The sequence below is a fragment of the Brachyhypopomus gauderio genome, chromosome 11 (genome assembly GCF_052324685.1).
Source record: "Brachyhypopomus gauderio isolate BG-103 chromosome 11, BGAUD_0.2, whole genome shotgun sequence".
In the NCBI taxonomy this organism is placed as follows: domain Eukaryota; kingdom Metazoa; phylum Chordata; class Actinopteri; order Gymnotiformes; family Hypopomidae; genus Brachyhypopomus; species Brachyhypopomus gauderio.
The window spans coordinates 13,985,963-13,999,137 of NC_135221.1; the positions used below are offsets into that span (position 1 = coordinate 13,985,963).

Genomic DNA, 13,175 nt, shown 5'->3' on the forward strand with positions numbered 1-13,175 from the left:
GGTGTTTTTATATTTCGTCTTTGCTTCGCTTAGAGTACGATTTAATGACCTCAACATGAGTTTTTTCCTTTTATTTATGATCTGCTCCGTCCTGTTGTACAGCTTTGATGAACGATAATGCTCTACTGATGTCTGAAAATAGCAGACCTTCACCTTTCATTTCCTTTACTGTCCCTCTTACTATGTGTCTTGATTTGTAGTCAGACACCAGCAGAAACAACCAGAGTGCCTTTTCTCTCACTATGTGACAGACACATGTGCTTAGTCTAAATATAAGGTCTGTCTGTCTATATATATATATATATATATATATATATATATATATATATATATATATATATATATATATATATATATATATATATAATTTATATATAATTAAGCTGAGAAATACAACACTGTGCTCTCGGTCTTAAAGACTGCCATCAGTCATACAACAAGAACTCGAAACAGAAGGCAATTTCCACAACAACTGAGCTCCAACCACAATTCAAATACTGACCCACTCCGATATGAACACATTCATTATTAATGGCGGATTCAGTTTGCATCAACATTGCTTTTCCCTTTCACTGACTCCTTTATATTTCATTTCTTACTAGATTATTAGTTTGCAGACTCACAGCCATTGGGAAGCTAAAGGTGGTGGTGTAGGTAGGCAGCATTAGACATGTTTGTTTAACTCATATCTTGCATTAGCATCTATGTTGGCCTATAGTGTAAACCTGGAGAGAAACAGCTATAATTTTAGTGCATTCTGTTCCATCCTCGTGGAAGCAAGTGAGTATGCAGTGTTCCCCAGTGCACGGACCGGGCCCCCGGCACCAGGAACAGCGCAGCCAAATTAGCATTGATATGGGTTTAGTTGAAATGAAGTCTTTTTAAATCTTGGTGAGCTGCGGGTGGATAATTACACTTTCAACAAAATTGCAAAGGGGTCAGGATTCCCAGTGGACTACCAAACATCCTGATTCTCCAACAATGGTGTGTAACATGGAGCAAAGTGGTGTCTGAAATTATAATGTTAATGGAAAGAGTCACTAGGGAGGAGAGGCAAAGGGAGCACTGAAAAAACGAGTCCAGGACTCGGGCCCACGTCCCCCTCTGCTCTGATCCCTCGCCTAATTTAGAACAATAGGCTCACGTGTTGTCACGGGGACAGCAGCAGTGCCGTCTCCCGGTACAGGTGGTCCAGGGGCCCACCATGAACCATCGTTTCACCACATAGAGCTCAACCAGACAGCAAATGGTCTGGAGACAGTAACCTACAAAAACATAAAAGAACTTCAGTACACTGTAAAAAATGTGAACAGTGTTTACTTAAAAATATTATGGCAACAAAGTGACAAGTAATGTAATTGAGTAGATTTTAATTAGTTAAAATTTGATTAAAATGTATTGAATAAATTAACTAAATTTAAGCAAAAAAATAAGCACATGCTAATAAATGTAGCAGAATGAAATGTGTTGGATTTAGTAATAGCATGGCAATTTTTGAGTTAATGTAACTCAAATATATTTATTAAACCCAAACTAATTAATTATGGAAATTATATTAATATTTATTAAGTGGCTGAAGAAAATTAATTTATATTTACTCAGTATCTGTAGAAAATCAATTAACATTTACTAATAATCTGTCTGAAGTTGATATAAGCTTACTAAATGCCTGAGTAAAAATGATTTGGATTTACCAAATAAAATTAACTAATTTATACTTTTACTTACTATACTTTTTATAATTATTTATTTAGACACACACTGCAAATCATATTTCTCTGTACAACGTTTTACATTTTAATCTATTCTAGATCTATTCAGATTTACCAAAAATCTACAAAGAAATCATGTATTGTTGGAGCCATGGCTTAATTATTTGAACAGATAATGCAATAAAACTGGATATGCCACAGAACTGTAACATAGACTGACAATCTGTGTCCTTCATGTTGGTAAAGGTTCACTTTGAATGTTACAAATAAGGCCCAATAAAAATTTAACAACTGCTCTCATCACTTGTGGTCAACTTCCACATAAGATTTTTTTAATAGTTTTTTTTCTATGTTTGCAAGTTCTGATCCTTTTGGGACAAAAAACAACAATATTTTGAAAGTTCAAGGCATTTTTATTTCTTCCAAATATGAAAACTAGTATTACAATCACTGATTGAAATCTGCAGAGCCATGCCAGTAAAAGAACTAAATATCAGACCTTTTTTTTCCTTTCTGCCTTGCTAAAATTGGATTCTTCACAATGTGTACCAAAATTAAATAAACGAAGGCTCTTCCCGCAAATGTGTATGATTATTTGGACTGCAAGAAACATCTGAGATTAACTAAGCACGTTGGTAAATTTACACAATGCTATCACAACGCATATGAACATATCTGTGCCAGTATGAAATCAAAAACAAGTAGCCTCATTAGTATGGTTATTTGGACTACAAGGAACATGTGATTAACTAATTAATTAAACAATCAAACAATGTAACAAAATTTAGTGACTCAAAACTTTCTCCCTACACATCCCTTTTCTTAATCTAGTAGCTGGTAGCTCTTAAGCTAGTAGCTTATTCTTGAGGCTATTCACTTTTGGGGAGAGCTTTAAACAATCCAGTTCAAGTAAGAGTTTTTGAAAGACTTCGAATGTGTACCTGAGCTCCTTGGGATAAGCAAGATCAACTGCATATGCAAATCCAACAAGCATGGAGCAAGCCCTTGCAAAGTTACCCAGATCAGTCAGAACTTTCACACCTTCTACCACAAAACCAAAGTCTGCAGTACCCTTGGATGTTTCCGTCTTGATTTTGTAGATTTTCATCTTTTGTACTGCAAGGTCCTGTGACACACTGTCTCCATCAGCATCCTGAAACAGCCAAAGCAGAAGGTCCTAAATGAACATTTCTGGGCCTAAAGTTGCTCATTGCTGAGTTTGGAGATTTTTATAATTCTTAATAATGGCACGTATGTCAATTACAAATTTAGAACTGAATAGTTCAAGAATAATTTACAAAATAATTTTAACTTAAAAGGCTCAGTCATAGCTGCTATTGTTAGTAATGCATTTTATGGGTTAGCTTAAGTCTGCCAGTTGGTCAATTCATTTAAAAACACATGAAAAAGACACAAAAAGACAAAAAGAAAACACATTAGCTTGGAATTACACAATTACACACAAAAAGAAAACACATTAGCTTGGAAATGGAATGATTAGAAATAAGGAGGTGTTAAGTGGGTGGTGGATCATTGTCAGCACTGCAGCGACACTGGCGTGATGGTGGTGGTGTGTGCTGGACACCTCAGTAGCACTGATGGACTGAGAATGGTCACACAACCAATCTACCGCCAACAGCATCCTGTGGGCACTGAAAAAGGACCAGACAAACACAAACTGCGTAGCGGCAGATGAGCTATCGTCTCTAACTTTACACCTACATGATCGAGAAGCAGCATAAGTAGGAGTGTCTAACAGAGTGGACACAGTGTGGACAGTCTTTAACAACTCCAGCAGCATGGCTGTCTGATCCACAGATTGGTTGATTGGTGTTGATCTTCCAAAGACATACAAGGTGAGATAAGAAAAGAGAGATATGAAAATTTTCCCTTTTTACATGTATATCAACTTACCTCATACTCTTTTAAGAGCTGATCTGTCGATTCCCCGAGGTACACCATCAAGCACAGAATGACAACTTCTCTGGTCATGTTAATGCAAGGATGGCTGGGAGCCTGAAATAATAACAATCCTTATTCTTCATTATCATATGCTGTTATTTTACAGTAAAAATGTAAAGAAAATTGCAGCATATGTTAAACAAACGTCTATCAAGAATCCTTTATGTGGTTTATGATCAATAATAGTTTTGGAAAGGCAAAAATAAAAACTTTCTATCACTGTAGCAGCTTCAACCTCAAAGGACCTACATGCATACCCATTGGGCTGGTGTCCCTGACACAGAAGGCATATGCATACACAGATTACCAAAACACAGCTTCAAAATATTTTTAAATATACTATTATACAAGTTAGTTATTATATTATACAAGTTAGCTTTTAACAAACTGAGAAGTAATTGAAGGATACCTTGTGTAGGATAGCTTTTAACCTCAATCCTAGGGCTCCACCCTTGGAATGGAAGAGTGCCAGAAGCTTTGGAGTATACTCATCCAGCTTGGACATGAACTTTGGTTCAAGGTGCACTGTTGTGATTCTGTGAAACTCATCCTGGAGCTGAAAGACAAACAATAGAATTAGAACCTCAAATAGTACATTTATAAATATTGTTTTGAGAATGTTTTTTACTGCGGTCGTTATACATGGACTATGAATATATTTTTACAACATGCAAGTCTAAGCAACACTGGAACTCACATGAGATGCCTTAAACAGAGCAGGCCATCTGGCTTTAATGTCTTCTATGCTGGGTGTTTGGTTTATGATTTCGTGTCTTCTGTGCGCAAATGTTTTGGCCATTTTTTCTTTTATCAGTGTGTCATTTTCCCTTTTCTTTAATTCAGTGAGCAACTCAATCCTTTCGTTTTCTTGACATTCTTCGTCCTCTCCTGCTGGGTAAGGGGGCAGGTAGTTTACCTCTGCTTTTCTGGGCTTTTTTACATTCTTTGCAGACTTCTGATCAGCAGGCCTCTTGTGCTTTACTGCATTGCATATCACCTCAGGAACACCAAAGCCTCGAAGTTTGGTGCGATAATTGGCCATCTTGTATTTTATGCTTTGTTGCCAGCCATAGTAACCAGAGAAAGAGCCAGGTTCCTTGAGGCAAGGATATTTCTGAACCAGTGCTTCAGCAACATCACTGATCTGTGCACTTGACGGATAGGCTGTATATGAATATATAGTTTCAGCCAATTTCTCTAGTATGTCTGTCTTGACCTTTGAGGTAGTTAGAAGTGTTCCGTTCTTCTTGTAATCTTCAAGGGCTCTTTCAAGGTACATCTCAGTTTCATATGCAAACTGTGGAATGGGGAACTGCTTTGGCCATGGTTGACAGCGTTCTGTGGAACTTCGCCTAGAAAGAATAATGGTGTCATGGGAAGAAGTGGATTCACCAGATGGCTCTGCATATGATGCAGTCGACTCTTCACAAGATGCAGTCTCACAGTCAGTTGATGGTTGACCAGAGGTACTGCCAAAACGTTCATCAACTGGATACAAGTTAAGAAGAATGGGGGCAGTGCGAACAACCTTTATGGTGTCTTTGTGTTTAATTTGATCACTTTTATTCAGGGTAAAGTAGTCTTCAAATTCTGAGTCCAGATACTGAAGACTGAAGTCATCAGAAATTCCAAAGGTCTCCTTTACTACAGCTTGCAGCTCCTCCACACTGTGCGGGATTCCCGATGGAAGAACCAATTTTTCAATACGATCATCAATTATTACTCTGAGTTTTGCCTCCATCTCTGTAAATATACACAAGTTCAAAAGCATCACAAGCAGAAACCAACAGACATGACCAGACATACAATGCAAAATTTGAGGAAGAGACTGCAATTATTAAATTAGAATAAATAAATTTGTGTTTTATTACAATGAACTAATGCTTAAAATTTTTTTTATTGTTATCTCAAATTATATTTCTTGACTTTATCTAAATGCCTTTGTAATTTTTATAATGCAATTTTAATATTTAAATAATTGTATTACCAGATTGTATATTACCAGAGTAATGTGCAGTATACGTGTCATGAAATGTAAACAATACTATTGTTTATTACCTAAAATGCACAACAAATGTGACGTTTCAGTGTAACCAAGCGTTTTCCTCCCACGATGTATGCAACCAAGGGGTACACGTCACCAAGTTTCTGCTGCTCCAAAAGAGTCATTTTGCCAGTGTCCTCCAGTTGAAAAGATCTTAGATGCTCTTCATACCAGGCAGCAAGTAATTTTACAATGAAATGCAGACAGTTGTCCAAAATGGCTATCTGAACAATCTCAGCAAAGTCAGGCAGTCCGCCAGTAGAGCCATAAGACAAGATCATTCCAACAGTGTACCTTGTTCCATAGTAGGTAACAGTGCTGGCCAGCTGCACAGTTGACAGAAGTGGTGACATTTCCCTTAAGGCCTCCTGTATGTCTGAATGTAGCATATCAATAGGCATTACAGATATTTTCGTGACACACAAGGGTGGTTTTCCCACGTCTGAATGCATGTGGTATGCCATCATCATCTGATGTCTTGTAGAAAGGGTCAACAACACATTTCTGAAATTGTTAGTGTGCTTCACAATTTGCTTGAAAAATCTGTGCTTAGCTTCGAAGCGCATTGTCCATACACCAACCAGAGGTCCATATTTTTCTATCAGTGCAGGATAGTGTTCCAAAAAATGATGTTTGGGTGTCAGGGTCTCTTCAGGAAAAACTTCTAAGAACCGGTCACGGTGTTCAGATATTTTAAAGTCCAGATATGCAATAGTTTCAGCTGTGTGAATGGGGGCAACTACTAATTCAACTATGTCTTTTAAAATCAGAAGAATCTGCCAGGCAGGATCACCATCAGGTACCCGTGAACCAACAATGAGCGGCAACAATCTTATTAGGGCCCAATTTTCATGTGCGTTTCCCCCTATAGTTTTGCGTCCAATATAGTTTTGTGGGATTGCTTGAGGGCTGTTTGCTTTGTCAGAGCCCTTGTAAGGAAAATTTGTGATCAATTGATTGAGTACAGATAAATTAAAGTACTTCTTTTTGGTGAAAATATGAAAACACAATGCTAGCTCCCTTGGCAGTATGCCTTCAAAAATATCATGTAGTACATCCGGTGGGTATCCAGAGACAAAGTGAAAGTGACTCAATCTGTCAGTCAATGGACATGACCGCTTTACACCAAAGCAATGCACCAAATTTGGATTTTCTCTTACATTTTGCACATGCAAGGTATGATCCTCCTTTGTCCGAGGTGGAAACACTCCGGTCCGCACTTCGTGTGCCTGGCACTCTGAAGAGTGTCCAAGACAGAATCTACAGAAGTAAGGTCCAGTGAAACTTTCAACTAGTCCACTAATCGAATGTGCACCCAAATTATCAGCTACAACACAGTGTACAGTCCCTTTAATGTTTTTCCCCGCACTGGAAACAAAAACTCCTTCCTGTTCTAGAATGGCAAGATCTTTCAAGAGAGGCTCCAAAATTGTTTTGTATTCAAACTGTTTTACATCAACAGCTTTGCAAAGTAAAGCTAGGTGTATTGATGTTAATGCAGACTGTAGGTGGGATGGTATATTTGCCAAAATCCAATAAACCGCTGTTATTTTGTGCTTTTTCCTCGAAGTACCTAATGGGTTACACACCTCAAAATCATCCACATAAAGGATAATAGAAAGTCTTATTTCATCTCCAGCATAGAAATCATTCTGCCTAATAAATGTACCATCAAAAATGGACCCAAAATGTCCAGTACAGTTGGAATGTCTGGACAAGGCTGCCTCTGCAATATGTTTGTTCTTCAGGAGTTTGTGTAAAGTGCTCAGAATAGGCACATATTGAAAGCTCTTGTTCGTTTGAGAATCAAGGATGTACTCTACAGGGTCAACACACTGGAAAGTGTCCTTAAAATACTTTCTTCTCTTAAAAGCTGAACCAAGTGGACCACCTGCTGCAAATGCTGTGCTAATGGGATGGAAGTTGCACAACTGTTCTGCCAAATCAGTTATGAGGGTCGTGTCAACAGTGCATTTGTTGGACTTCAGTGTCGAATCAAGTATGTTTCTAACAACTTCAACAGATGCAGAAGATGAAATGAACTGAAGATCTTCAACCAAGGCATCAATGCACTTCACTGAGGCATTGTAAATGCTTTCTAGCTTCAGTAGAAGTAAACCAATTCTTTGAAGAACTATACATGATTCACTTTGTTCATCACAATCTAAACTAGGATCCTGACCATCATCAGCCTCAGGTGCATAAGCATGGTCAACAGTCTGGCTATGGTGACTCTCAAATATATCCTGCTTAAAATCACTCAAAGAATATGGTTTATGCTTTCTGCTCTTGTGTTTCAGAAATGTATTGTATATATTGGTGTGAAAGTCACATCCTTTAAATACACAGAAGATAGTTTGATGGTTCTTCAGATGATTTCCAATATGCAGAAAGTAATCCTTCTCCGTAGCACAACGAGCACTACAAACTAAACACTTTAAAGTAGTGATTCCAGGCCTTGGACTTTCTTCAGCTGCATGGTATCTAGATAAATGTGTACGAAGGGCACCATGTGTTTTAAAAGTGCAAGGGCAACCATCATATAAACATGGCTGGGATTGTCCACGACCGAATGTTGCATGTTGTAGTCTGTAATGCTTTAGCAGATCCCCCTTTGTAGCAGATAACGATTTGCAAATCTTACACTGCCATCCCATAGTCCAAATCCTAAGGTAATAAGGAAAAAAGTCTAGTAACTATTCATCTTGTTTACACTTGTAACAACACTAATAATCATGTGCCATGACAAGAATACATTAAGCACCTTTAATTTTAGTATTTGTTGTGGTTAATTAAAAATGTAACAGTTTGTATTAGAAACTATTTTCTCAATTAACTTGTTAAATATTACATTACAAGAACATGTAAATATTGTCACCCTAAAGAAGTCAAAGGAAAATAAAGTGTGTAAAGTGCAGTAAAACAAACCGTGTATAATTAATTACACAACATTTACTGAATGTGCCACCACAGCACATTTTATATAATACATGACACATACCTGTTTGATTCATTTCACCCAAATACTCTTCATGCATCTGGAAAGAAAGAAATATTAACAGTTTAATTATGATTTAAACTCACATAAGACACATCTGCAGAAACAAACCCAACACTTAAAATTGCACTTGCTACTTAAACAATGTACATTGATATTTAATTCATAAAGCACAAAACCACAACCCTAGAAACTATGCTAACTGAGATGTAATAACCATAAGCAGCTGAACCAGGCACAAATGTTCTCAAAAATATTTTATCCGTTGCATTACTAAAACAAGGTAGCAATGCTATTGTAGTGTCAGGCCACTAAAATAGTCAATCGACTATTAACTTAACTGACGCACAAAAAAACAACAGTTAAGATATGAATAAAATATTAATTAGAATAAAAACACTGTATTGCATTGCATGCTGTTTCTGTTTGCGCTTCTGCAACTCAAATAACACAGGCTTTGTCGGAAACAGTAACTTTAATATGTAGCTTAATAGGCTTTATACCGCGGTACTATCTAGCTTGCTAAGCTACGTCGAAGCTACTTTTTAAGTTTTCCTGTTATCAAATTATATAGCCACTATACTGTACTTGGGTATTTACAAAAACCAGTCAATGCTACATAAATTATAATATAATGTATAATAAAATGTAATACTTGCTACATACTAGTGGTGGGCCGTTAACGCCATTAACGCCGATAATGTCGGCCATTATGGGCGTTAACGGCCCACCACTTCTTAATACTCATCTTAGTATAAACAGATAATAATGATAGCTGTACACTATATGGCTCTCCTAGCCTGCTAGTGCTACAAGAGAGCTTATATGAAGTATATCAAACAGACTCTGCTCAACTTTAGCCAGCTGGTGTTAACAGCTAAAGAAAACTAGAGTTTGTTTTGGAGCTAGCAAAGACTTCCATGTTGTATCTATCAGAGGCTAGCCGGGCTGCTAGAGTAAGTGAAAATGTGAGCTGACCACCATTTTAGCATGTCATGCTTCTAAGATATAAAAAAAACCACAAAGCAATCACTATGAAGCGAAGTCTTTGACTTACAGCAGAGCTATAACATTAATTAATATCATATTTTAAAAAGGTCTTACCGTTTTTAGCTGGAGTACAAAAAGTTGGAGGACAGCAGCTCAAAACGTGGTGTCTGGAGTCCATGAGGTGAAAAGTGGGCGGAAGTGTAAGCTAATTGAAAACAACAACCACCTAATGAGTAAAATCTATCAATGTTCTGTATCCTTGAAGTAACCGATAAAATTTAAGTAAAGTCTACTCAATGTGTCACAGTTAATTTTATTAAAGCAAAATTGTGTAAAATACAATTAATAAACACATTACATTTGTTGAATTAGACTCAATTATATTTTTAACTACATGTATCCTTTTTTATTATGTATTGGTAACTTTTAATTATTTAGTAAACATTAATTAACCCCAGTCCCACTTTTTACAGTGTACCTCAAAACATTTCATGGCACTTTCTTAAACTATAATGTTATAGGTGCATCTGGTAAAAAACCCTTTATAAAGATTCGTTAATATGCTTTTCTCTGGTTAGTGACATATTAATTTTATGTTGGTCATTACGGGTTTAAAACGAGGGGTGCTGGGCACTCTGGGTAATAAATGGTTTAAACTCTGCTAAAAGGACTCTGCTTCACCCTGCAATTATATCTGCTAGAAAGACAAACGATGTGATCATACACAGGCATTTATGACCCCATTCACATGACTCTGTGCTTGGCTGTTTGGTTTCTGAGTCTAGGAACTAAAGCATTCAAAGGCAAGCTGTCATTTTACCAACACTCATCTTTCATTCTGCTGTGTGTCCACGGGTTGATTACCATAAACGTGAGCAAACAACTCTTCTTAAAGCTAAAGCCTGGCTGTGCCATGTCTAACTCTCAAGACAGAAAAGTTAAACTTCTGAAAGCACTGCACCACTTTTTTTTTTAACAGAGACTGTTTTCTCTACTAACTTCCTTAGCACTTTGTGAGTGCTTCTTTAACCAACTGGCTTTATACACACACACACACACACACACACACACACACACACACACACACACACACACACACACACACACACACACACACACACATATATATATATATATATATATATATATATATATATATATATATATATATATATATGCACTCCATGCTTGGACTCAGAAAGCTGTACATTCAATTTGAGTTATTCTTAGCATTATTAGCAGTATTAACTGCAGAGGTTACTGAAGACTTATTCTGACAAGATAAAAGGGAATGCATTGTCACAAATAGTGATAAATGAGAATAGATCGTTCTGATTATAGATCATTCTGGTTTAAACAATCATCTAAAGTGGACAAAAGCGCATTTCTCGAGGCACGTGGCGCATCTCTGACTAAAATGATCGCGAGCAAAGAGCAAAACATTGCCATTTATGGGATGGAATGTCAGAGTGAATATTTGACTAACAAAATTTTGTTCTTAGACAGTCACGATTTTACGAGAGACAACTTCACTGTGTTCTTGGTGTTTTTCTTTCAGTCATATGATACGTCTTACTGCACAAGTCTGGAACTGTTTTGATTTAGGTGCATTAAATGAAGCACGTGGGCGGACATTTGTATTAAATACGAGTTTTGTGAAATAGGCATCAAATGGTTTTAAACGAAACGCATTAAACTGTATTGACCGATCTAACGCATATCACTTTTGTAACGTTGGGACGACGGTATATTCATTGTGTAAGAGGAGAAACATGAGTAGTTATTTATATCGTAATAAAGTGAGCAAGTGGATAAAATCAGTGCTTGGACATTTAGAACATGTGCTTGCTTGCATTCAGACCTGAACACTCACCGCTACTGATTCAGTACAATTACAACATCAGAGTAATGCGACACTTGGTAAGCCTGAAACACTTCGACAAATACAAAAATGAACTGAGATACAAACATGAGATATAACATGAGATAATAAAGACACGTGAAAAACAAACAACAATGCGTTGTTTCTACAAAGTTGTCACACGCAAACAAAAACGCATTTAATTAACATAAACAGATAGTATATGCATATAATATCAAAGTGTGGTGCCGAGGTCTTTACATGACGGTACATTGTGCCTGTACATGAGGGAAAACGTTCCACTCCAGGAGATCTCATCAATCAAAGCTATACGCCAAATATCATTAACATTACGAGATAACGAGTGTTATCTTCTTGAATTTGAGTAATTACCGTAGTTATGTCCATTAATGTCAACCTATGTGGCGAGTCGCCTATATTAGTTGCAAAACACAATTGTTCAGTGTTGCTATTCCGTGTTTTCAGCGAGGGTGTTTCATTTATAAGTGGAAGATGAGCTGTCATTTGTCAAGACGTCTCATGTCCTCGTTAGCTAGAATTCTCCCCCTGTCAGCTCACAGCTTGCCTCGTGCACCGACTTTTATCTCGTGGCGAGGAAATGACAAATGTACTCGTATTATCCATACAATTTGTTTCGTTATTGTTGCCAGCACGACGCATCAAAATCAATCACATCGAAGTCGTGTTGGCAGGTGTCAATCTTGGCTTTCTTTCGCTCGCTCTCGTCTACACTTAATCTTATCACAGGGGTCAGGGAATAAGCGCAAAGCCCCACTGACGGTCCAATTCTTGCTTTTTTACCAAATGGTGACTTGTAGGCCAAAGTAATATGCATACAGCCTTTACTAATTGTTCCTAAAGTCGACCAAACTCTTCTAAACGATAACATTTACCTCAATAAAAATATATATTTTACTTGATTACTTGAATCTTATACGTATATGTGGATATATATGGATGTCTGATTAGCAAAGAATGAACTCAGACAGCATGTGAATCTACAGCTGTCTATACCGTTATGAGCGAGAGAGTAGGGAGACAAAACAAAACAATAATAGCAATACTGCGACAGAACTGTTCTGGGACCAGTTTAAACGAACACAGGAAACTCAGAACTTCAGAAATAAGGCTATGGATGATGCTCCTTTCAATATTCTCAAATGTCATGTCTCAAGCAACACGTCACAACATTACAAAGGTTTTATTATAAAGTTAAATACACACGAAATTGTAAAGCTTCAATTAAATTTGATGCAGAGTAAGATATTGTCTTTTACATTCCCGTATAAGAGGATAGAATCCTTTGAAAAAAATCAAATCAAATTATTAATTTATAAATAGACTATTAAAGAGAGTTTACAACTCTCATAAATGCAAAGGTTGGGTCAATGTTTTATAGGTTAAGTAGACAAACAGACCCGTTTTATCGCTTTTTGGAAATGGTTACATACCCCAGAAGATGAGTATTTATTAGCTGTGCACAAATACACGAAAAATATATTTGACAAAAATCGTTCACTTTACGTAGTATGTTTTTACTTCATGTTAGAATATCCATCCTGTATTTTGATCATGACTGTGGTTTTT

The 13,175-nt window shown here is 36.9% G+C and overlaps 1 protein-coding gene across 3 annotated transcripts; it reads right to left on the bottom strand.

The window, feature by feature from the left end:
* Positions 1–2,171: 2,171 nt before the first annotated feature.
* Positions 2,172–9,869, bottom strand: LOC143527656 (sterile alpha motif domain-containing protein 3-like). 3 transcript variants are annotated; one of them, XR_013134211.1, is made up of 6 exons: positions 9,821–9,869; positions 8,720–8,756; positions 4,372–5,417; positions 4,084–4,230; positions 3,435–3,728; positions 2,172–2,865 (listed from the first exon to the last, which is right to left on the bottom strand). XR_013134211.1 is itself a non-coding variant. In XM_077022955.1 (6 exons), exons 2-6 carry the CDS (start codon positions 8,754–8,756, stop codon positions 2,557–2,559), a joined length of 1,641 nt encoding a protein of 546 aa, XP_076879070.1. In that variant the 5' UTR covers positions 9,821–9,869; the 3' UTR covers positions 2,172–2,556. The 3 variants fall into 3 exon arrangements, 2 of the variants coding, with proteins under 2 accessions (XP_076879070.1, XP_076879072.1); XM_077022955.1 differs by having other exon boundaries at positions 3,627–3,728; XM_077022957.1 differs by lacking the exons at positions 8,720–8,756; positions 9,821–9,869 and adding an exon at positions 5,733–6,302 and having other exon boundaries at positions 3,627–3,728.
* Positions 9,870–13,175: the final 3,306 nt, after the last annotated feature.

Bases quoted from the DNA above. Each gene is read 5' to 3' on its own strand.
- LOC143527656 (XM_077022955.1), bottom strand. From the start codon at position 8,756: ATGCATGAAGAGTATTTGGGTGAAATGAATCAAACAG. The intron at 4,231-4,371 runs GTGAGTTCCAGT...TTTGTCTTTCAG, and splicing joins CTCTGTTTAAGGCATCTCAT to CTCCAGGATGAGTTTCACAG. The intron at 3,729-4,083 runs GTATCCTTCAAT...TTATTATTTCAG, and splicing joins TAAAAGCTATCCTACACAAG to GCTCCCAGCCATCCTTGCAT.